General features: G+C 50.1%; 1 protein-coding gene across 1 annotated transcript in view; it reads left to right on the plus strand.

Annotated features, from left to right (window-relative positions):
• The window catches only part of HSF1 (heat shock transcription factor 1), a 28,533-nt gene extending 5,502 nt beyond the window's left edge, over positions 1 to 23,031 (plus strand). The window contains exons 2-4 of the mRNA XM_042786325.1: positions 14,284 to 14,392; positions 19,899 to 20,035; positions 21,933 to 23,031. Coding sequence (XP_042642259.1) covers positions 14,284 to 14,392; positions 19,899 to 20,035; positions 21,933 to 22,274 — 588 coding nt within the window. The 3' untranslated portion in view covers positions 22,275 to 23,031. The remainder of the gene's footprint in view (positions 1 to 14,283; positions 14,393 to 19,898; positions 20,036 to 21,932) is intronic.
• Positions 23,032 to 23,428: the final 397 nt, after the last annotated feature.

Raw genomic sequence — 23,428 nt, forward strand, 5'->3', positions numbered from 1 at the left:
CTGAAACCGGGGTACTTACCTGTTTTTTAGCTGGCCCTGTGTCTTATGAAGTCATGTCTTCAGAGCGTCCCCTGTTAGAGAGAATCATCGAATCACAGACTGGATTGGGTTGGAGGGACCTTAAAGATCCTGTAGGTCCCACCCCCCCGCCCCGGGCAGGGCCCCCTTCCCCCAGCCCAGGGGGCTCCCAGCCCCATCCAACCTGGCCTTGAACCCTTCCAGGGAGGGGGCACCCACATCTGCTCTGGGCACCCTGGGCCAGCGCCTCCCCCCCTGCACAGGGAACAATTTCTGCCTTAGAGCTCACCTAAATCTGCCCTCTGCCAGTTTAAAACCATCACCCTGGTCCTACCCCCACTCCCTGACCCAGAGTCCCCCCCCACCTTTCCTGCCCCCCCTTTAAGCCCTGGGAGGCCGCTCGAAGGGCTCCCCGGAGCCTTCTCTTCTCCAGGCTGAACCCCCCCAACTCTCTCAGCCCGGCCCCCCAGGGGAGCTGCTCCAGCCCCCCCAGCATCTCCGTGGCCTCCTCTGGCCCCGCTCGAGCAGCTCCGTGTCCTTCTGCTGTTGGGGGATATGAAGGGATACAGGCTTGGGTAAAACAGCTGCTAACGCTTTGCTGTTATATTACTCATCTTAAGGGGAGTGTCAGCCATCAGCTTGGTTCTCTTCACTTGGGGAACGGGGACAAAAGAGGTGTGGGGGGAGGAAGGGGGAGTGGGAGAGCATGAAGAAGCTCCTGACAGGGAGAGTTAGGAGGAAGCTGTGAAATTCGATATCCACCCAGACAGTTACTCTTGTCTAAGTCTTATGCCTGACTTTAAAATAAGCTGAGCTTAGGCTTGTGGAGCCTGAGCAGCAGCCTAACCAAAACGGCCCGCTGCTGGCAAACCCCATGTCCCCATTTCTGCTGCAGCAGAAGCCCAGATTCCGGTACAGCAGAGCCCGTGTGGTGAGGCACGGGGAGCTCCAGCAGGGCCCTGGATGCTACAATCCAGACCAGTACGGGCATATAAGTGACCCTGAGACTCACTCTGATTTAGAGGTGGCTGGGCTATCAGAGAGGGTGACCCAGACTTGGAAAGCAACCCCTCGCAGGACAGCAAGCCCCTCCGTGGCACGCAGATCCTCGGCAAAGTGCGAGTGAGGTGCTGTTTGCACGCAGCCGTGTTTCCATCTGATGGCTCTGTTAATGCTCTTGGACAGTGGAGGGGAGCAGAGTGCATGAAATAACCTCAGCAGCAGCTTGTTTTGCCTCTAAACGTGCACACGCTTCCTGCACAGCTTGCCAAATTCGAGGCCAGCTCTCGTGAGGTCAGTGCCGAGGTCCCCGCCGGCGCTAGGAAAATTACTCTTTGCTGAAACTGCCTGTCACCAGTTGGGTCCTTCAAGAATGCTGGAGATTCCTGGTGGATTAACTCCTGGTGTGCAGGAGGCACCGATTCCCTCCCAGCTGCTCTCAAAACCAGTGTTAAGGCAAGGCACTTGCTTTGGTGAAGTATTGTATGGAAAATCTGAGCGTACCGCTGGAAATGAGGAATTCGTGGAAGAGTCACAATACCAGCATGCCCCTAAAGAGTTCTGATTTCTGGTCTGTGAACATTAACTGAAAATCGAGGAATCAGAATGAGGAAGGGTTTATAGCTGCTAAGCAGCCAACGGGAGAAATGTGAGGTTTTATCTTCTATTAAATCCCTCGTATGCATAGCTACTAGCAACTTTAGTGGTTTTGCAAGCGGGAGTTGATCCAGTCTAGTACATAGGGTGAGGGTTTGTTAGATAAGGCATCAGGCTTTTAATAAAATAAACTAGAACTCAACCGTTGTTCAGGGCTTTTATGTTCGAATTACTTATTTTCAAATTCTGTTTGCAATGCAAATTCAAAATAAAGCTTACTCCTGTAAGCGTATTTTTACAGGGCAGCGATAGCTATAATCGTGTTGGATTTCCGACTGAATTTAAATTCAAGAATGTGTGCCTTTAAAGGTGTTTTATTATCTCAGTTGAGCTAAAAGGTGCATTTAGAATCACAAGGTGATGGTCCACTGTTAGCTGGGAGGTTATAGCAAGAGGCTTTAGTGAGGGCTTCCAGAGGAGCACTTAATGGAAAACTTCTACCTCTCCTTGGAGCTGAAGAGTGCTGGTAGCCAGAAATCCTGGAACTGCTCTACATGCTGCTTGGATGTGGGCTTTGAGGTGGTGATCTGACACACTGCAAAACTGGATGTTCAGAAGGTGCCCCTTGAAACCTTGGCTTTTCAGGATCCCGCCTCGACCGTGCCTTCGCCCTGTTTGAATAACTTTGCCAACTTTTGGAAAACAGAGACCATTGCTCGTCCTCTCCCCGAGTGGCACGGGAGCTCTCGGACCGCGGTCGAGGAGCGGTTTTCCAGTACGGGGCTGGTTTTCTGGCGTAGCACTGGTCCTGCACTGCCTCACTGCACACTCATCAAGGTTTTGCCTTAGTTCCTCGTACCTCACTGAGCTGCAACCTCTTGGGAGCAGGAGAGAGATTCAGATAGATTGTGTAAACTCGAATGTGGTGCGGTTTGTGTGGTGACATTGGCTGCGATAATCAAAACAATGCCGACAGGCTTTCGTGCAGAGCTTGGAAGAAACTTTTCCCCAGTAGATGTCAACAGTTTTCCCCCATTTTTCTGCATTTTGTTCATCAGAGAGGAACAATGCCATCAATTCTGCACATGGGCGCTTGGTGCTGGGTGCACAGAATGCTAAAAAGTTATTCGTAGCTGATGATTAACACAAATAAATTACTTCAGGAGTTAATCTGCTGTGGAACTTAAAAATCTAACTCTGTTGGAGCCCATAGTAATTACATAAATAAAATCTCCTGCAGCTCCCACTGTGCTATTTGGTACCTCCTTCTGCCTGGTATTCTTGATTACACTCAATGAAAATCTCTGGTTTGACACACAAAGGAGTGATTATTCCTTGCCTTTTTTGAGGTTTCGAGTATTCCTTGCCCTTTCCTAGGCTTTGGACTCCCCAGTCTAGCCCGGGAGGATTTCTGTTCTTGTGATACCACTTTCAGCCCAGCTTGCTTTCACTTTCACTTTCAATTATAAAGAATGGTGAATAGCTAAGTTAAATCCTTTTGTATACCCAGAAGTTCTCTCTTTTTCTTTTTCCCACTAGCAGTGTATTTTTCCCAGGCTGTACTTTCTCTTACCTTTAATATATTTTGTAAATAAAAGTGCAGAGATCTTTGCTTAGCTCAAAGCTCTAATCTACCTGACTCCTGTAACTGCTGCAGAGAAAACGTGTTAACTGTAAGCGGGTAAGGACTAATACAAGATCCACAGAGCGAATAAAGAACCAGCAAAAAATAAGTGTGCTGTTTGAAAATACTTTTGTTGAGTTGTAGGTAAAGCTACCAGCTGGGCTCCTCAAGGTTCTGGGTGTCTGTCTGCTGTAGTTCTTCTGACATTGACATTAAAAAGGAGTAGCTGTGTGAAGTGAGATGAAGGAAGTAAGAAGGCATCAGTATTGCAGAGCTTATCTTGCAGGGAAAATTAAGCCCTGAAAAAGCACGTACTTTTAGGAGAGGTATGACCCTACTCATATGAAATGCAAGGTCATGCAAGTACGCAATTTTTGCTGTCTTCTGGGAATGCGTTAGTTATGCCCGCAAATAGTTGTTTGCTTCTTATGAATTTGATCAGGGTGCTTTTCCTGCTTGAAAACCGAACCCACGCTTTTATGCTTTTTTTTTTTTTTTTTAACGCATGTGCGAGCTCAGATCTGAGAAGCTGCTCTGGTTCACAGCGCGGTCCCCAGGAACCAGCGCTGCGTCTGGGTCAGGGCACGCCGTGGTGGTGCCTGGACACCTTGAGCTGACGGTTGGATGGAGTTTAGCAATAAGAAACCATGGTCTGAAAGTTGTGTTTCCTTAGCCCAGCAAAGCAACGGCTGGAGAAAGATAAAGCTTAAATGAGTGGGATTGTGTGGGTATGCACTTCCCCTGACAAAAATTGTAAGTGTAAAAGAAGGAGGGTTCTGGCTCTGCGCTCTAGTAGGCCTTGTGGCACCAAAAAAAAGAAGTTTCAGGGTGGAGTTGGAATGAATGTGCGAGTGCTGCAATCCCCTGCGCTAGCTCGGGGCTGAACCTGGCCACCAACAAGGTCTCCTCTCGTCCCGCGCTGCAGGGACGAACGAGATGCTGCTTTATCACCTCCGGCTCCGCTGGCTCCTCCGTCGCAGGGCTTCTCATTCTGGCCTTCCCAGGGAGCCTGGAGATGCTCTGCCATGCGTGAGCAGCGCGGGGCGGGTAAGCTGAAGAAACAGTGTCCTGGTGAACAGCAACAACAACAAAGAATTGCTCTTTGAGCAATCTGTCTAGTGGGTGGCTTGTCTGTGGTTGCTAGGAAAGGGCCTGGTGTTGATCAACAGCTTTGACCTTGGCTCTGTCTGTGCCGCACACGTGACAGAGGGATTTTCTGGTGGAACGTGCTTTTAACTATCTGGTGGAAAACCTCCTCCCTGCTCTGTTGATGTCTGAACTGGTGGTAAACTAGTAAAATTTCACCTTGGAGGTTGCTTACTTTACATCCCTTTGTATATAAGATTGGCAGCACCTTCCAGATCTGTTTGGACGTTTTCTTGTAAGCGAAAGCTTGTCTCCTCCACGCTGTTCTGTGTACACAAGAGGAATGTAGTCAGACCCCAGGTGGTGATGGGTGTCTAACAGTGCGGTAGATGAGCTTTAGGAAAAGTCAATCCTCAAAAAGTCACGTTTCAAATCTCCGTGCTGGAAATAGTGACCTATTTAGATTTTTGGACTGGAGCAGAAGCTGGAAATTGTGCTGTGATTGAACGTAGCTCACACCCAATCAACACCAGCACATGCTCTTTCTGTACAGTGCTAGGGAAGGAGTGTTTCTTTCCTAGAGTTATATGACTTGTTTCCCAAATGTGGCATGAAGAGTCTGTAAACTGTTTCCTGCAGGGGCGAACACATGGCCCAGAGGTCTGGGGTCGTCGCATGCAGCCCAGGTTACTGAAATTCAGTGATTTTTACAGCGTGATTTCTTGAGCAGCTGAGCCAGTGTAGTGATCAGCCCCTCCTTGTCCTGTCTCCAGTGCTTGTTGGGTGGCTGTGAACCGGTTCAGCTCCTTGAGGGTCCCTTCCAACTTGAGATACTCAGTGATTCTGTGAGATGTCCAGCCTCGCAGGAAACTGCTGTAAGGTTTCTGCTGCTGACCTGGGTCTTGGGAAGGGAAGGCAAGAGGAATCCGCGGAGCATCGTGGTCTGTGCAAGGTGATGAGAGCGTCCACCTGAGGTCAAGGGGGAAGGGAGGGAGGGTGAATTTTTGGTCACAGCACACAGATGCAGAGCTTCTGCTCGTCCTGCCTTATCCCATCCTGAAACTAAGCATGCTGCCGTGCACAGAGCCCAGCTAGCACACTCCCCAGCAGTGCCAGCCGTCGCAAGTACCTTGGATCCAGGACCTGCAGTTCCGCCCCCGCAACAGCCTGCTTCTGCTGGCACGGTTGGTATCGACTTCACACAGCCAATTGTTGTATTTCTAGCCAGAAATATGTAAGTGCTAGCAAGGATAGGCATCACGGTAAGTGAGGACGATGTCCAGTGTCCGGCCACCCGCGGTAGCGTCCCGACGACTCGTGTGGGAGGTCACACCAAGGCTGGCTTTCACTGCCGACACGATCAGGGCTTCGGTAGCCCCGGTGCAGCTACACTTAGACACCCTTCAGCTCCAGATTAGTTCTTCGAAAAGTGTAAATGTGCTGAGCTTGACAGTTGTTAGCACGTGGTGAGGATACTTCCAACGGTGTCACTGTGGTGCTTGCTGCTTGGGTCTGGCGGCTTCCCGACCCTCTGCAGCCTGTCTGGGTACAAATGCTCAGCCCAGCGCTGCCTGCAGGCAGGGGGGTCCCCCCCCTTTTCACTACGTATGAAGGGCTTCTTCTAAACAGTAGGTCAGGTGCTGACAGCAGAAAGTTTTCTTTTTTGTGTGTTAAAAGGTGTGTCTTTCAACACTGGTATCTACTGGAAAATGGGGCCAGTTCATTTTGCTTTGAGTCAGCACGTCAGCGTTTCTGCTGAGAGCAGTGTCTGTACCTACCCTGGACCCAGGGTTGTGGGGCTGCACATGGAACTGTGCTGGGAACTGCTCCTAGGTAAAACTAACCAGACAAAAAATCTGAGGTCATGGAATAATTTAGTTGAGAAGGGACTTCTGGTGGTGTCTAGTCCCAGCTCTGGGGTCAGCGCAGGAGCTGCTCTGAGGCCCGAGCAGGAGCTGCTGTAGGATCAGCGCAGGAGCTGCTCTGGTCCTGACCCAACCTTGCTCCTCTGTACCCCAGCACCTTGTAGGTGAGGCCCCGGCTTGTGCCTGCCTTACGGCTGTGCTCTGCTTCTGTCTCTCCTTCCCTCACAGCACTGCTGGTCCCTGCTGCTCCCCGACACCCCGAAGCGACCGGTTCCCCAGCCTGAACAAGCCCTCCTCCCTCAGCCTCCCTTTTCCACTCGAGCTCCAGCCCCATCGCCACCCCGGTGACCCTCTGCTCCATTTGCTCCCCTTTATTCATATCTTTGGAGCGCTGGGCCCCAGGCCTCCACACACTGGCCAGGCAGTATTTAGCGGGTGCTGCAGAGAGGGGGAATAACCCATCCCTCCCCGTGGTCCTGGCTGTGCTCCCGTCCTGCCCGGATTGTTGATTCGTGCAGCCCAGGGTGCTGTCGGCCCCTTCCCTCTTGCAAGGGCACGCTGCCGGCGCGCTCGGCTCTGCCTGCCGGGACCCCCGCGTCTTCTACGCAGCCGGGGCCAGCACAGCAAACTGCTTTTGTCGTGGTGAGACAGAGCAGTTAGTGCCGGGCTCCCGGAGCTGGATTGAACAGGGCTGAGCTCCTCACAAAAGTTGCTCTATTTGGAACAGGAGGAATACGTGTTTTGGAGCGGGATTCACGACACCCGGCAAACCGTGAGCCTTCTCAGGCCCCAGCACCACGCATTTTATCCAAATGCTTAATAATACGGGAGCATCCCCTGGGACAGGAACCAGGACCCACAGTTTCACTCCCTCCACTTCCACCCCTCCTTGGGAAGTCTCACCGTTGCCCTCTGGACCAGGGTCTCACCTCCTCAGCTCTCTCTTCCTCGCCAGCCCGCGGGCAGTTGTGGCTGCACCTCCCGGGAAGCCACCGGTCGTGTGCTTCTGAGCCGGGGGGGTTGGGAGCAGGCCGTGGTGCAGAAGGTGTCGCCAGCCTTTTCCCCTGCGAACTGCCATCTGAACAGCTCTGCGATTGTCCGTGCATCCCTCGAGGAGCCCGGGGAAACCCATTTCGTCAGCTCCGGCTGCCTTGGGCAGGCAACAAGCGCACTGCTACGTCAGCCTTCGGGTGCTTTGCTTTGGTCATCGGGCTTCTAGGCTGGCACTTGACGTGTACGACCGCTGAGTGACCTGAAGGGACTTAAAGCTCCGCAGCCAGTTTGGCTCCTGCGGTTGCTGTGCTAGCGAAAGGGTTTGTTCCCTCCTCTTGGTGGTCCTTTAGCTGGAGGTGGCTTCCTTCGTCCCTCGCCTCCCAACACGTCCGTTTGCCGGAGCACTCCCCGGGCTGCTTCCAGGACCTGGGTTTGGTGGCACCTCCAGCAGCAGCCCCGAGACCCCCCCGACCTGCGGTGGGGCGGCCGGGTACAGCTCATCTAAGGAAGGACTGAGCCGCCGGCGAAGCAAAGCTGGAACCCTCGCAGGTCACACGCGGTATCTGAAGATCGGTGAGGCGGTGCCTGAGCGGGACGGGCAGAGAGTTGTCCTGCTCGTGGGCCGGAGCCCCGCAGCTTGCTGTGCATCTGGGGCTGAACGTTTTGAAATAAAAGATAGCTGTCCTGGAGCTGGAGTGCTCCGAATCAGTCCGGAGCCGTGCTCCTTCCCTGCGAGGGTGCCCGGAGCAGCTGTGGGTGCCCCCTCCCTGGAAGGGTTCAAGGCCAGGTTGGACGGGGCTGGGGGAAGGGGGCCCTGCCCGGGGCAGGGGGGGGCACTGAGGGGGCTGTGAGGGCCCTTCCCACCCAAACCAGCCTGTGAGGATGACAATGTGTCTTGTCTTTAAGGTGGAAGGTGAAAGAAATGGGTAAATTTTTCTAATTACTGATTTGCCAAGGCTTAAACAAAGTCACTCTGTTGGAGAGGCATGAGAAACGTCTGGTTAATCTTCATTGCTGGGACACAAGGGAATTTCGTGGGCTTAATCTTGCTCTCAACGGTGGTGGAGCCAGAAAGTTCCTGAGTTTTTTTCCTTGGGTTTTTTTGGTTGGTTTGTTTGTTTGTTTTTAATATATCAGATGATAGCTATAAAGGTTTTCACAGTTTTAATGATCAGATTTAAACTGGAGTTTGAGAACTGTCAAATCTCATGCTAGTCTCACAAATTGGAACATTAAGTTTTTAAAAGTAAGCACTAATATTCTCATCTCTTTTTTTTTTTTTTTTTTTTTTATATCTGCCATAGTTGATCAGCTTTCATTTTGTAAGGATTTTATTTTCTGACGTGTCTTCATTCATTAAGACTCCAATAACGTTACTTCGGGGTTTTTTTGCTAAGTCATGGTTTTACTGCTGTCCCTCCCAGCTGGATGATGTTGCTGCACAGTGACGCTTGCACCGTAAGGATCAGTGTTTCCTTTTCAAAATAGATCTGGCATGTCAGATGTTGGGAGATAGTATTGAACCTTTTATTTGTTACTCTAAAGTCACTATTTTCCTGGATTTTCCTGCTTATTTCACTGACTTAAGTCTCTTGTAAACTGAATGTCCAAGTATGTAGAAGATCTTAAGTTATACTTTCGAAATGAGATTTTCTTTCTGTCTCAGAGCAGTGGTAAGCGACCCGGATTCTGCGGGGCTCTGAGCGAGACCAGCTGAATGTTGGGCTTCAGAGCGACCGTGGGCATTGGAGCTCCCAGCTCACCTGGCCATGACTGCAGTATAGTGTTTAAAACTTTCTCATTTTTTTTTTTAATTTTTTTTTTTTTCCCCCAATTTATGTCCAGCAGTAGTTTAATCAGAAATAATGAATATTTAAAAGCGCTTTGCCAATTCTTTAGAAGTTTTCAGACTGGGGCCTGCCTACTGACTCTGACAGATGGAAGACTGTTGGCCCATGTTATTTCTAACCCATTATCTGCAGAGGAGCTGGGAGATGTGGTGGTGAGCTACAGGGCAGGGAGTGACGGGATTCCTCGAAGTAGTTTGATGAGGGAGGAGGGAATGCCTGCAAGTACTTAAATGTGTACTGTCCAGTGTCTTTAAGTTCCAGCGTGGAGGATGGGAGGGCAGAAGCACGGCGATGGGGATTGTCAGCTGGGGGAGGCAGTAGCTTTTCAGTAGCTGGTTTTTGGACAGGTCGCTGTTCCGAGCGCCGCTGCTCACGGCTGCTGGGCCGCTGAAACTGTGCCCGGCCGTTCCTCGTGGATTCGAAGAGGAAAAACCCGAGAGGCAGCAAGGATGGGTGTGCTGAAGGGTTACTCTGGACACGCAGTTCATCGTTGTAGATAGCAAATAACGTGGTCTGGGGGAAGGAGTGGAAGGTACGGAGCAAAATTGTGGTGTGAAACCCCTGAAACCTGTATCGGGAGCTGGAGGGCTCGGTGTGCTCGATGCATGATGCTCTGAAGGGAGGGCTGCAGAGGGCTCTTATCCTGTGGGCAGCTTTAATGTATAGCTCTGCTTGTAACTCTGTGTGAAAAGAGCCTCACCCTCAGTCCAGGTCTGTAATTTTTGGCCCCTTAACCCCAGATGTTCAGTGCCATCAAGAAGTGATTAACAGCAAAGTTTGAGCAGTTCATTGCATTACAGGACTACTATTACTTCTGCAAACAGAGCGAAAAGGTGTTTCCTGAACACAAGTGCCCTTCTGCAATCTTAATTTGGAAAAGGTCATTGAGGGTTTCTGTTAAAACCTGCTACGGAGCACGTGTAGCAGCAGCAGAGAAGCCAGTAGCGTGTGGTGGCTTATAAGCGCCGCCTGGACTAGGAAAGCTTTTCCACACCAAGCCTAATCCCTGCCACTCTCCTTAATCAACTGACTTTTCTGCCCCAGCATCGGTTTCGGAAAATCCTTTGGGGTGCCTCCTCTTTTGTCCACCAGAAGAATAAGCGGTGTCTCGAGCCTGCGAGGCTTCGCGGGAGGAGAATGGGAAGAGCAGAAGGGTTGCCGGTGCAGATGTGGAGACCTGGAGTATGCGGTGGGTGGTCGGAGCCCGTCTAGACTAGGAGTGAGTACGGTCCTGGCCAACATGTTGCAAATGTCTAGTGTTACATGAGTCATTTTGACTTTGTGTTGTCCCCCTCTTGGGGAGAGGCAAGGCTTCTGACCAAACAACCTGATCTGTGCTGAAATGTTTGATGCTGTCTGAACTCGACTTGGAACACGTCAAGATAAAAGTATACCAAACTTACGCAAGAGAAGCTGTGTTTCATTTGCTGTCAGGAGTTTTGCGCTGCCCTGTGAAGAGATCTGCCTGCGTTGTTTCTTCCCTTTCAACAAACCTGCTGGGAAGCGGTCCAGCTCCTCCTGCGCTGCCCCGCTGGGCCCCATCACTAACCCCGAGGCTGGTTCCAGCAGGCAAAGTGAGCAGGTCTCCGACCAGGGAACTTCGGTTTGGGGGGGACCTCTTCCAGCCCAGGGAGCCGAGATCCTTGTGTTTGCATCCCCTAGCAGTGAGGGAGAAGTGGGATTTTAGCGCAGGAGCCCCCTCGTCCCCTTTCGGCATCGTAAGCAGTCACCCCAAGAAAGATGCTTACCCTCATTTGTATAAGCTGTTTGATTTTAAGAGGAGCGTTAATGACTAACTACTCTGACCTTGTTGGTTTGAAGTGCTTCGGAAATTATTCTGAAGAGGAGAATAACTAAAGCCATGGAAGTAAATGGAAATAGAATAAAATATGACATGAATTTACCAAAACTTGATTGTACCTCCTCTGGATGTGAAATCCTTTTCTGGATCAAAGGAACTGGGGCAGGTCTAATGTGTCTAGACTTCCGCAAAGCATTTGATATCCTGCTGCATGGAAAATCTTAAATGAAAGTGGAGAAGATGAGGATTAATAAAAGAATTGGGAGTGGGGGGGACGGAGATGGGCTGACAACGACTGGCTAAAACAGAGGGTCGCTCCAGTCTGGAGAGACGTCATGGCAGAGCTGCTCGAAGATGAAATCTTGGAACAGTCTCTTTGAATGCGGTTTTTGTAATGACTTGGGCACAGAAGGTGTGTTGGGAAAATTTTCACAGAGCACCGTTGGGCTTTGTTAACACAGCAAAGATTCGGGATGCCGTTCAGAAGAAACCAGATGACCTTGAGAACTGGAATAATAGAAATGAGGCAGAATTTAGTTAACACCTGCGCAGGGTTGATTTAGTCCAAACTGTGCAAACGATCCTGTCACAGACAATGTAATTCAGGTGGGTTTCCCTGCAAAGTTTTTACATACCTTAGACCTCTGCCCTTTCCACTTACTCTTGAGTCTCCCACCAAAAGCAGCAGCCCGGTGATGGGCGGTGGGCTAACACCAAAAGTGGAGACGAGCTGGTTAAGCGAAAGGTAGTTGGTGTGAGTGCAAGAAAATGTGCAGAATCCGGCCCTAAGCAGTCTGGAAATGGGAGTATTTCTTTCTGATAACTGCAGAGAGAAATGCTTAAGCGGTACAGTGTTGAAAATACAAATTTTAGTATGGATCTCAAACAACATTATGAAGGAAATCACCAGTGCGGTGGTTCTGATAGTATTAGATCGGAAGGCTGAGGGCCTGTCTTCGGGTCCCTCTCCCTCCCCCTTTCCTTGGAAGGAGCAGGTCCTGCGCTCAGGTTTGGGTGAAGCTCCTTGAAGTTGATGGACATAATAGCCATCCTGCTATGAAAATACTGGAAAATCTGTTGGGGTTGTTAGCAGCGTGGATAGACTCCTGTGGAGTAGCTAAGCCTGGGAAGATTCTCGAGGCTGGGCAGGAGCGGGGGGGGGGGGGGGGGGCAGGTTGGGGGATCTGGACGTAGATAAAGGGAGCAGAGTGTTTTGGATGCGGCGGTGGACAGCAAACGGCCGTAGTGCTGTGGAGTTCGCTGAGAAGACCACCAGCAAACTTGTTTATCTTAGGGGACGAAAAATGGGATGGAGCAACTCCAGCAAAACAAAAAGCCTTGGCGTGGGACTCAAAGGTATTTTCTTTACTGTGGGTTGCCATCTTTAGGAGAAGGCTAGTGTGCGCTTCCTTCCCTCGTTGCCATCTTTCTGTTGCCTTTTTTGCTGTTAGAATCAACTTGGAGTGCTCGTAAGTATTGGATAAAGAGTAAAGGACCTTGATGAAAGCCAATACTCAAATGCAGGTGAATCCTCTGAGGGAGTAAAGAAACTCATCCCTGGACCAAAAAGCCCAAACTGTCAGCTTTTAATAAGCCCTTGCCTGGTTTTGTTATTGGCAGGCAGAATCTTTTGAAGTCTGTTTTGCAGTGGTTGTTTTTTTTTTTTTTTATATAGTCTTAAATCTTTGGGATTGATGCTGCATTGAATTTGTCCGGTCACTTTACAAGTAAAACAGGCCTGTCTGAAAATCAAGTCTCGTGGACATTTGGTCTGATACTCTTTAAGTCAGTTCAGAAGACGGTGGCCTCATCCTTTCCCTGGGGGCTCGTGCTGGGACTCGGCAACTGTCTGCAGGCGCCCGTGGTGTTCAGCTCTAGCACTGAGCTGGGGCTTGGGACACTCGTGGCTTTGTGTTTGGCTTGTCACTCGGTGCCATAACGGCCACGGGGGCTCCGCACACCTTGTGCGGCAAGGCCGAGTTTAATACTGAAGTAGCAGCCCCGGCTCGTGAAGGTCTTTTCCTCGAGACACTGGAGATTTGGGGGGGCCTGTGGCGTTCCGAGGCACCATCCTGCCGCCGTGTGGGTGGTCTGGCCTGGCCCTGCCGCTTTTCTTTTGAACTAAGGCGGCCGATCGCTTCGCGGCCGTGCCGTGACTTGCCAGCACGTTGTCGGGCTTGGCTCTCCTCCGGCGCTCTGCCAGCGCGGCGTGCTGGTCCTACGTGGATGATGTGAGCAGGAGGATGGAGCAGGAGCAGGACTTTGGCGTGGAAGAAAATCCGGGTTGTAAAATGCACCCGGAGTTCTTGTGTCGCTTTGCCAGAACGAAAATCCCTTCTTTTGCTGTTTTGCAGATGCTTATGTTGACAGTATAATTCCTGCTGAGCGTGCCAGAAAGGTAATAGAAACCATACTTGATAAAACGGCACCACAGACCTGAAAGCTAAGTGGCTGAAATACAGTCCTGACTACTAGTCAAGATAGTTATGATAGTCAAAATAACTAGTTATTCTTGGCATGCGCTGTTCTGTTGGTGGTGACAACTTGTTTTCCAAAATCTGACAGCAGAAGTGCCTCAGGGTTTAGAGGGGCACAAACGCTTCCTCCTGTGCCCTGCCTACTCCTACTTCTTAAATCAACACGTAGAAAATGTTCATCAATCGCGGCGAAAAATTAAAACTCCTTAGCGAGCGTTGCTCTCACCCTGCCAGCAGCGCCGCGTATCGCTTTCAGCTGCTCTGGCCGTTGGCTGCGTGGGCAGGGCGAGCTGCCCGCGGCTGCCAGGACACAGAATTACCTTCAGTTGTTCACAATTGTTGATGTTTAAAGTCAGACTAGCCTGGTTGTCTCAATTCGCTCAGAAGATTGTTGGCTGTTGCTGTAGATAGGAAAACGAGTTAACTGGGACGAGTTGGGGAACGAATAGATTTGTGCAAATTGATGTTTAATCTCTGTAGCCTGCTTGACCTCCTGGGTGGGTTTTTTTTAAGTCCCCGGGGAGTTGTGTTCCGCTGGTTCTTCCACATTAGGAGCTTGATCCCAGCATAAAGAGTCGTCGGCTGTCTGCCCGTGCTTCATAACTGACGGATAGATGCACATTACTCTTCTGGGCCGCGCGCGAGGAGGTGGGGTTTGGCCCCCGTGGGCAGTTACCCTGGCTCGGCCGAGACGCGGCGGCGTGCTGAGCGCTGACGGCGTCGGGAGCTGCAGGACCCGGCTGAGTCCCCCGGAGCTGTACTGATGGGAGCTTGCGTTGCCCAGGGGGCTTCTGACCACGTCCTGGCCAGCCGCGGAGGGGCTCCCAGGCATGGGGCCCTTACAGGCTTCGCCCGCAGCAACGGAGAATTTGTGTTTGTGAAATGAAGGGGCGGGTGGGCTTCTCTCTTTCTGCAGAACTGTGACTGATAACGTTTCGTTTTGTTTTGTTTTGTTTTTTTTTTCTTTTGACAGAGCGGAAGCAGCTTCCATGTGTTTGACCAAGGCCAGTTTGCCAAGGAGGTGCTTCCGAAGTACTTCAAACACAACAACATGGCCAGCTTTGTGCGGCAGCTCAATATGTGTGAGTATCTCCTGGGCAGCTCGGAGCGCAAAGCGTAAAGTTTGTCCTGAAATAAGGTTCCCCTCTTCCGCCCAGCTTTAGCAGAGGGGATGTTTAATTTGGGAGTATTCGCTTGCTTTGCAGTCACTCAGTCTTTGGGGACCAAGGGGTGGTTTTAATCTTGGCCTCTGCTGAAGGGAATAGCAGCTTCTAAAGCTGAAAACTTCTGCTGGATATAAAGAACTTCAGACTCTCAGATTTCTTCTATCCTGAAATTCCCTGATTATTAGCTCGGGAGTTCTGAATGCTTTCCTCCACCCTTCATTAACGTTTGCGGTGGCACTCTTTGCCGTCCTGTGCCGTGAAGGAGGACATCCTCTGGGACGCTTCCAGTGGGACAAGCCCACCACGTGTGACAGCTTGTTCGTGTTCTACTCGCTTTCTTGAGGGGGTGTTGCTGCCAGCATCAAGTAGAGCAGGCATTGACTGAACTTTCTCTACTAAACAGCGATTATTTCAAAAAATAATCCACAGAATCGTAGCAGAATAGGGCTGGAGGGACCTCACTACCATTTGGCCCAAACCTCTGCTTCAAGGCAGGATCCAACGATCTCTGTGTTGTTCCTGATGACGTTGCATCTAACTTATGTTTTTTCCAAGCCTCCAGTAATCAAGGTTCCTTCAGTTCATCAAGGAAATGCTGTTAGCGTAAGGGCGGTTGGTTGCTGAATGTCTAACTCAGACCTTCCCAGCTACCGTTTAAATCCTTCGCTTCTTTCCTGTCTGCTGTGGCTATGAAGAGCTTTAGTCCTTTTCCCTTCGCATAAGCCTTTGTGTCTTTGAAAACTTGATACCTCTCCTCAGGCCTCTGTTTTTTTTCTTTTTCAGAGTAAACAGCCTGGTTTTTTCATTCTCACCGGTTGTTTCCCAGCCTTTAATCATTTGCATTCCTTTCTGAACTGACTTTGTTCCATCTCTTTGTTGGAAGTGCAGTAGCCAACGTTGGATGTATCACTGGATAGAATAAAAAGAGTAATTCGTGTGTCTTGAAGGCCGTACCTTTGTGCGTACCCCCTTGATGGCACTGGCCTTTTTCTCAGCAGCGTGACATCGACTTACGTGTTCAGCTCATGATCCACTACAGCGCTCAGATCTTCTCTTCAGCTGCTACCTGCGCAGTGGTTTTCCCTCCCGTATTTGTTTGGTTCTACGCCTGCCTCAGAGCTGTACCTTGTATTTGTCAATAGTGACTTTCATTCCTCTTGGCAAACTCACTTTGAATTGCAGTCACGTCTTCCCACGGTCTTGCAGCTCTTCCCAGCCGTGTTTTATCAGCCACTTTAGCAAATGTTCTCTCTTCAGTCTTCCAGGCCTCTAATGAAGACGCTGAATAGGGCTGGGCCCACACTCGTATACACAGCACTACAGAATTTTTTGCTAACTGCTCCCTAAATGAGGCTTTTTGGTTGGATTTACGCCCATATTATATCAGTTTCATCTTGCTCATTTTCCTGCTCTGAGGATGTCATGCTTTGGTTGAGATGGCTCCTGCTTTTCTATCGATAAAGCTCACTATCCTGTCTTGGAAGAAAATTCAGTAGGTTTAACGTGACCTTTTCTTGTCTGCTGGGTACTTTTTGTTTTGGTTTGGGTTTTTTTTGCTTATGCACACGTGTACGTGAAAAGTGGCACCTGCTTGCCCAGCTCCCTGAGAAGGGTCAGGAGTTCCCAGAGAATTAGGGAATACTCCCTTTCCCATCACCGTTGAGGGAGAGGTATGCCCAAAATACCAAATCCTGCTGGGAGAACAAGGATGTCACTGGGCAGGACTGGGAGGAGGGCGACGATTCCCTCCAAAGCCCGTGTCTGCAGGTGCCTTTGGTCCTTGGATATCCTGGATCGCTTTGGAGTAGGATCAGCCTGAGGATTAGCTTGTCAGCCAGGTACAAGCTGACACTGCTGCACCCGGGGAACAGGCAGAAGCAAGCAAGCTGTCTGCTCTGATCCCTCTCACTCCCTGTAATGTTCTAAGGGCAGCAGAGGACCCGGGGAGCAACGTTATTTTGGGTGTCAGCTCCTCCTTGCAATAGCAGGGGTAGAAGAGCTGGAACAGAATTAGGTGGTGGGACAAAAGCACATCTGGGTGATAAGGCGTTCTTCTAAAAAGGGGGGGGGAAAAGAAGTAATAAATCTCCAAGCTAAGACAGGGCTGAAAGTTCTTTCTAACACCACCTTTCCCAGGAGGTCCAGTGTTTCTGGGGAAAAAAAATGCATTCTGATCAGAAATGGAACTGAGATTTTGTTAAATTTTCTTTTTTTAAGACCTCAAGAGCTGGGTTCTCCAAACAAAATTCCTGCCCTCGACCAGACTTTTGGATCTTTCTGATAAGTTCGGTTATACCATGATAGCATGATGCAGCACTAAGGTGGTGGAAAGCTAGGTTCCATGTCTTGCCCTAGAAAATGGTAAATATAACTTCCATTTTTAGGTGTTTGTAACTTTTTTCACGTGCTTAATCTGCTTTTTACCATTGATCCTGTTCTTCCCAATCTGTGTTAGAGACCTCGGTTTACTTGAATTGTAAAAGGGATTTCTTGGTGTGTGGTCGGTGGCAGTTTGAGGATTTCCATTTGGTTTAGAGTTGAGTGACGCGGCAGGCGTACGTCCGAAGTTGAAAGTAAATTCAGAGGTTGTCCCTGCGCCGCCAAGCTGCGTTTGCCTGAAGAGCAGGGGTTGCTAACGGACACGCGGTAAAGACAAAGGTGCTCGAAGTGGAGCGTGATTTTCCTGCGCGCTTAGTTTTTTGGGGATTTGCTTGTTTGGCTTCTCGTGCGGCAAGTGCAGCCGTTTGTGGCGTTTTTCCCAAACGGCTCCGGGTTGAGCACAGCTCTGGGAGGCACCTGTTCCCCTGCAGAGGAGTCGGGGCTGCTCTGCGCCGGCGGGGCGGACAGCCCGGGAGCCAGCTGCCCGCCCGGCCGGGGATCCCGACGCAAAACCCGAGCGAGGGTTACGAAATCCTCCAGAGCCGGTGTCTCACGGCGTGTGCCGAGCCTTGGCCGCTCTTCCGAGCGCCGCCACGGGCAAAACCAGTATTGTGCTGCGAGCTCAGGGGGGAGTTTTGTCCGGGGACGTCTCCGCTCCCGTTCCGGTCGCTGCATGAGCAAACTGAAGCGGAGCTGGTGGTTCAGGTTTGGAATTGGGCCGACCGAGTATCTCCGTGCTACTGGTTCTCTGCCCTCTACTACTCGAGCAATATCCCCTTTCTCCGTGCTCCCCCCCTCTGGGTTTCCCAAACGTATCCTGCTTAATCCTCCTCTTGCCCCTCGGATGTGCGAGGAAGCGGAGAGCCGCCCGGCTGTGCAAGTGCCCCGAGATCGATGGGTGCACTCGGGGCCGCTCCTTCCCGCCGGCGAGCGGGAACGTTCTGGGATTATCCCGGAGACGCCGCTTCACGGCAGTCTGCTCGGCTTCCGCCCCGAGCACGCGGGTCTGCATTTACGTTTTGGCTGCGGGTCCCTCTGATAGGCAGCGACATAAAGGATGCCTTTCATCCACCTCTCGGGCGGAGGTTGTATCAGGGATTAAGGTTAATGCTCCAGATGTGGGCTGCAGAGAGCATTCCGATGTTATTGGAAAGGATGACATTTTCATTACCTTTCAACACCAGCTCTTTGAATAGCTGTGGGGCACATTCCGTGCTTCGTGACCGGGGCCTTGAGTTTTTAAGGATGACTTGCATAACCAAAAACTGGGTAATATCACTACAACAACGTGTAATTTCTCCAAATCACTTTCTGCTGCAGGTGCGGGGAGCTCCTTTTTTATTTTTTTTTTAACCCCAGCTGTGGTCTGAGAAACTTAACTAAATTGATTTATCCTAGCAGTTTACAGAAATGCTGATATCCAAAAGCACTCCGACGCGCCACGCTCTCTCCTTGAGTGGCTTTTAGGTGTTTTAAGGCCATCTGAAGACCTTGGTGCATAACTTCTGCCTGAGCTGCTGAGGAAGCACTTTCCAGCACGTGGTGCCCGGCTTCGCCAGGCAGGGGAGGAACCGCAGCGTCACCCTCACCGGGAGGTTGCGCTGCCGCCGCAATAACAGTGGTGCTTCTTGCTATAGTTTGGGGGAATTGTTTGGAGCCAGGTTGTTTTTAACCAACACGTATTAGAATGAGAAAAACGCTGTGGATTCATATGTCTTAAGGTGGAGTAGACGGGTTAAAAAAAAAAAAATAATAATAATTTGGAGCTTTAGTATAAAGGTGAGTGTATTGTTAACTTGAATGTCTGTTCAGGACTGCAAACCCTGTTTGCAGAGATTGTCAGCCTCGTCCTAATAGCACTGAACAGCTCATTTAGGAAGAAGTTTTCTGGAAAGGCTCCGAAGCCCTTGGGAAGTCATTTACTTACCTTCTGTGCCTTAGGGGTTTCCCTTACTATAAGAAAATTCCTCTTTATTTTCAGGTGAAGGATCAGGGTGCCTGCAGTGGCCTGGAAGGTGCAAATTTGTTATAGGCGTGCCGGCTACAGCAGGCTGCATCATGGGCTTGTAGGGTGAGGTAGCACGTGCTGCTGCGAGAAGAAAGGCTCAGCACCCTGGAATGGCGAATCAGGAGGCTTGGGAGATCAGTTAAATGCAGTGATAATTCATCTCCCGTTGTGTGCTGATGGGCACCTGCATGGTTTTGTCTCCAAAGTGTTCCTGGCTTCATCAGTATGTGAGATGATTGCCCGTGGTGCTCTATCTGCATCATGTATGTTGCTGTGTACATGGCTAATTGCTCTCAGAAACCATTTTATTCCCTGAATAAAGAAAACATAAGCCCTCTGGGATTGCCTGGAGCACGTGCTAATGTTTGAGTTTCTTTTTGGTGGTATTCCTGAAAAAAGTTGTGTTGAAGTACATGTTCCTCCTTGTCCTGCTCTGCATTGAAGAGGCAAGGCAAGGTGCGGTTTACTCGTGGAGCAGGACGGTTCCCTGTGGATGAGGGGCTTTTATCAGGCAACGGCGAGGGTAATTGGAGACTCTTGGTTTAGTTCCAGTAATTTCAGCCTTTCTTCTTGCTGATCCGTGCTGTCAGCCAAACATCAGCACGAGCTGGTCTTGCGAGAGCAGCAAAAAGTGGTTTTCAGGCGACTTTAGGACGTGGAAGTGGGTCCTGCTCCTCTCAGCCGTCCGTGTCAAGCCGGTGCTCGGGGCAGGCAGCTGTGGCCTGGCCCTGCTCTCCTGGGGACGATCGGGGACAGGGGGATGAGCTGGTGGCTGGAGAGGACTCGGGCCACTTGCGGTTCAGGCCGTATGGGGGGGATCGGCATAAGCCTCTGTCCGAGTATCTGTCAAGTTCAGGAGGGGTTTCTCGTTCCACGTAGCGTTTTTCAGATGAGATTTGTCAGAAAGCAGTGCCACAGTGATGGAGCGCTGGCTGTTTAAGCGAACAAGGGTGACTTGTGCTAGTTTCTGCTTTCTCAAGTTCATATTTAGTCTGTTAAGCTTTTTCTCCACTTCTCGCCCCTTTGATTTTTCAGATGGCTTTCGAAAGGTTGTCCACATTGAGCAGGGAGGATTGGTGAAGCCGGAGAAAGACGATACTGAATTCCAGCATCCGTATTTCATCCGAGGCCAGGAACATCTCCTGGAGAACATCAAGAGGAAAGTAACCAGCGTAAGTTTATACAACAGGTCTTGCTCTGGGTAAACGGTTTAAAACCAGAGGATTAATCTGAAAAGCATCAGTGTGCTCGAAGGGTGACAGACACTTGGCGTCACTGCTTACTGGCTTCTGCCAGCAGCACTTCTGGCTGTCTCTACCCTCTCCCCCAGGTACAAGCAGCAGTGCCACCCTGCTAATCAGCTGGCCCCAGGTTCTTGGTACCTGTCTCTGTTGTTCGTGGGGCTTTTTCGCAATATTTTCAGTATTTGATTCTTTACGGCACTGCTGGAGACCTCCCCTCTCTCCCACACCATCAACAGAAAACAGCCAGCACTCTGGCCTTGCAAACCAAATTCTTTCTGAGTTCAGTAAACAAGGTCACTATGTTTTTTTCTGGGGTGTTTTTGTTTTTTTTTTTTTTTTTTTCTGAACAAGTAGCATCTGTTTGAGTTTAGCTTGATGGAGGGAAGTTTGCTGCGTCCCCTGGAGAGACCGAAGAGCAGTTGTACCTTTCAGTAGGAGGGAGAGTGATCACTAGCTGAGCTGCAGTCTTTGCTTGAAATGCTTCAGGGAGTGAAAAATAAGTACATACCATGTGTGCACACACAGACACGTGAGGATGTGTTAGATGTAGTAGTGGAAGGAGGAAAAGGAAGGATAAGGCACCTGAATTATTTTAAACGTGGTAACCTCCAGTGCATCCCAAATACAAACTTGGGCGGTTTCCCTTTACGCTCACAGGTGCTTTACAACTGTCCCCATTTCTTGAAACACAGAACTGCACTACATGTTCTGAAGACATGGTGTAGCTGCAGCTGGTATCAGGAGATCCAAGAACGCTTATGAACTTTCCAGGCTAATTTATTAGTCCTGAGGTGTGGGCTGGAGAAACGTGGGTTTGTCATTCTTTTCCAAATATTAATCAAAGCAATGTGTAGAGAGCAGCTCACTCTTCTGTCTCTCCCAGGGTGCTCTCAAATAACTGTAAGTGCCATTTTCGCTGAGGCATTTAGTTCCTCTAGACATTTTCACAGTGGGCAAACGCGTTAGAGGGATGTAAAGGGATCTTAAAGATATATGACCTGCTGGCAGGTGGAGTGGGGAGAAGCTGCTGTCGAGTGGGTGCGATGTGTTAACCCCTATAACGGCTGGCAGGTTCATAGACTTCTCACGTGCTACAGCTCTCGTGAAACATGCCCAGGTGTCATTTCTCGTGAGTATTTTATCAGAAAAATAAAATCCTCTGCTCAGAATCTTCCCCTCAGCTGCTTTACCGCTTGTGGGGGAGATGAGGAGGATGTCGAGCGACCGGCTGCTGCTCAGGGATCTCGGGCCTGCCGTTCTGCCTGCGGGCCTCTGCTGCAGTGAGCTCATCCGCCTCTTTTCTCCGGCTTTTCTTCCTCAAACCGGCCAATGACTTAATTGCCAAGACCGATATCCAGCTCACTGCGCTCGGCGGAGGCTTGAACGTGTGCGAGAAGAACGTTTGTTTCCCGTTTTCAGAGCACATGTGCTCCCTGATCTTTGTGGCCGCGAAGTTTTCACTTCAGGGTTGTCATAGATAGGCAGTGGGCCAGGACGTTCTTACGTGAAGGTTGGCATAGGCACACAGCTCTTGTGCAGGCCTTCAGTTTTACCTGAGCACTGGATTTCTGCTCCAAAAAGACAATTTTTTTTTTTTTTTTTTTTTATAGCTGTGACGGAATTTGATGTTTTCAAATAGCAATGCGCTTGCAGAAAACGCGCTTTGTAGACGGCTGGTTTTAGTCTCCTGGCACAGAGCACTCGGGTATGAATGCAGCCGATGGTCTAGAGAGGGCAGGTGAATTATTTGCAGTATCAACTTAGAAGCTTAAATAACGGTTTTGTGGAAAGGAAACACCACTGACATCTTCCTTTCTGTCTCCAGGTATCCAGTATAAAGAATGAGGATATAAAGGTTCGGCAAGACAACGTAACCAAGTTGCTGACCGACATCCAGGTGATGAAAGGGAAGCAGGAGAGCATGGACTCCAAGCTGATAGCCATGAAGCAGTATGTATGTGGGGAGAGGGTGGCAGAAAATGCAGGAGATGTGCCCGCTGGTTTCTTTCCTGAACACGTTATTTTTAAGACCTTACCTGAGAGAGAGCAAGCTGCTTGCTTCCCCTCTGCTCCAGCTGCCAGTTCTCAGGAGTATAGCCTGGGCGTTAAGAGCCTTGCTGCCTGGGGCAGGAAGGGGGTGGTGGAGGGACCTTCTGAACAGAGTTAAAACCCATTAAAGACCCGGTGTCACAGCAGCCAGGCCTGTGACCCCAAACCCAGTGTCAGGCTTCTCGGAGTGCAGCTCTGCTTTGAGGTGTCAGTTGGAGAGGCTGTGAAGACTTCAGGAGCTTCCTTCCCTGCCACAGGGGTTGCAGTCTGAAAGGTCAGTTAATGCATGGTGCTGGGGTTTTGCCTTGTGATTTTTTTTTTTTTTTTTCATTTCTTTTTTCTTTTTCTCTCCCACAACGCACAACTATTCTGTCTTGTCTGACTCTGCACCAGGGTATTCACGTCATTTGGGATAATGTCTGCTGTCCTTCTGTTCTAATACCGCGTTCTTACTCCGGGCTCTTGACTTCTTGGGTGCACCCAGTTAAATTCTCGCTGGATGCTGCTCACCCGGTGTTTGCTGTTGGGTTGGGAGGCAAAATGGGTGTTCTGGAGTCCTGCTAATAAATACTGCCTTACCTTCAGAGATGATCAGGGCACTGTTGCTCACCCTTGTGTGCCTTTTTCCCGTGGTGCTCGTACAGGAGAATTTAGTTAATGTTGCCTAATCAGAATCTTTAAGTGATGCACCAGCAACTGGCTGCCCTCGCAGAAAGCAGGAGCTGTGTGTAATCTGCCAGTTGTAAGACTCGCACCGAGACTCAAACGTGCCTTTAAGTTTAGATACCTTTAAATTTAATACCTGTTAAGGCCGATGAATATGGGGGTGTGGGTGTCCAGTTCCCTTGGGCACCTTTATAAATCTTGATAGAAAGCTGCTTTTTTTTTTTTTTTTCCTCACTTACCTCTCCACCGAGTGGAGTGAATCATACATCAGTGAAGTTTTTTTTTATGCCTAGCTTCTTCATCTCTGCCGTTGTTCCTAGGGGATTTGGTTCTGGGTCTTAGGGAGAATGGAGCAAGCGCCCCTCCATTCTCGCTGGGTGAAGCAGGGAAGCAGAGTGGGGGGTTTCGAAAGGACAGTTTCACAGTGGAAAAATATTTCCTCCACACTGTGTTCCATAAGCCTCCCTTTTCTTGAATTTCATTACTGTATCTTGTGCTTGCAGATCACTTCTCTAGCACCTCTGGTGCTCGTGGGAGGGGAGGGAACCTGCTTCGTCTCCAGGGTCATTCTGGATGATTCTCTTCATCCCCTCTTCGCCCAGGTAC

Source organism: Tyto alba, unplaced genomic scaffold (genome assembly GCF_018691265.1).
Source record: "Tyto alba isolate M040663 unplaced genomic scaffold, T.alba_DEE_v4.0 Super-Scaffold_9, whole genome shotgun sequence".
NCBI lineage: Eukaryota > Metazoa > Chordata > Aves > Strigiformes > Tytonidae > Tyto > Tyto alba.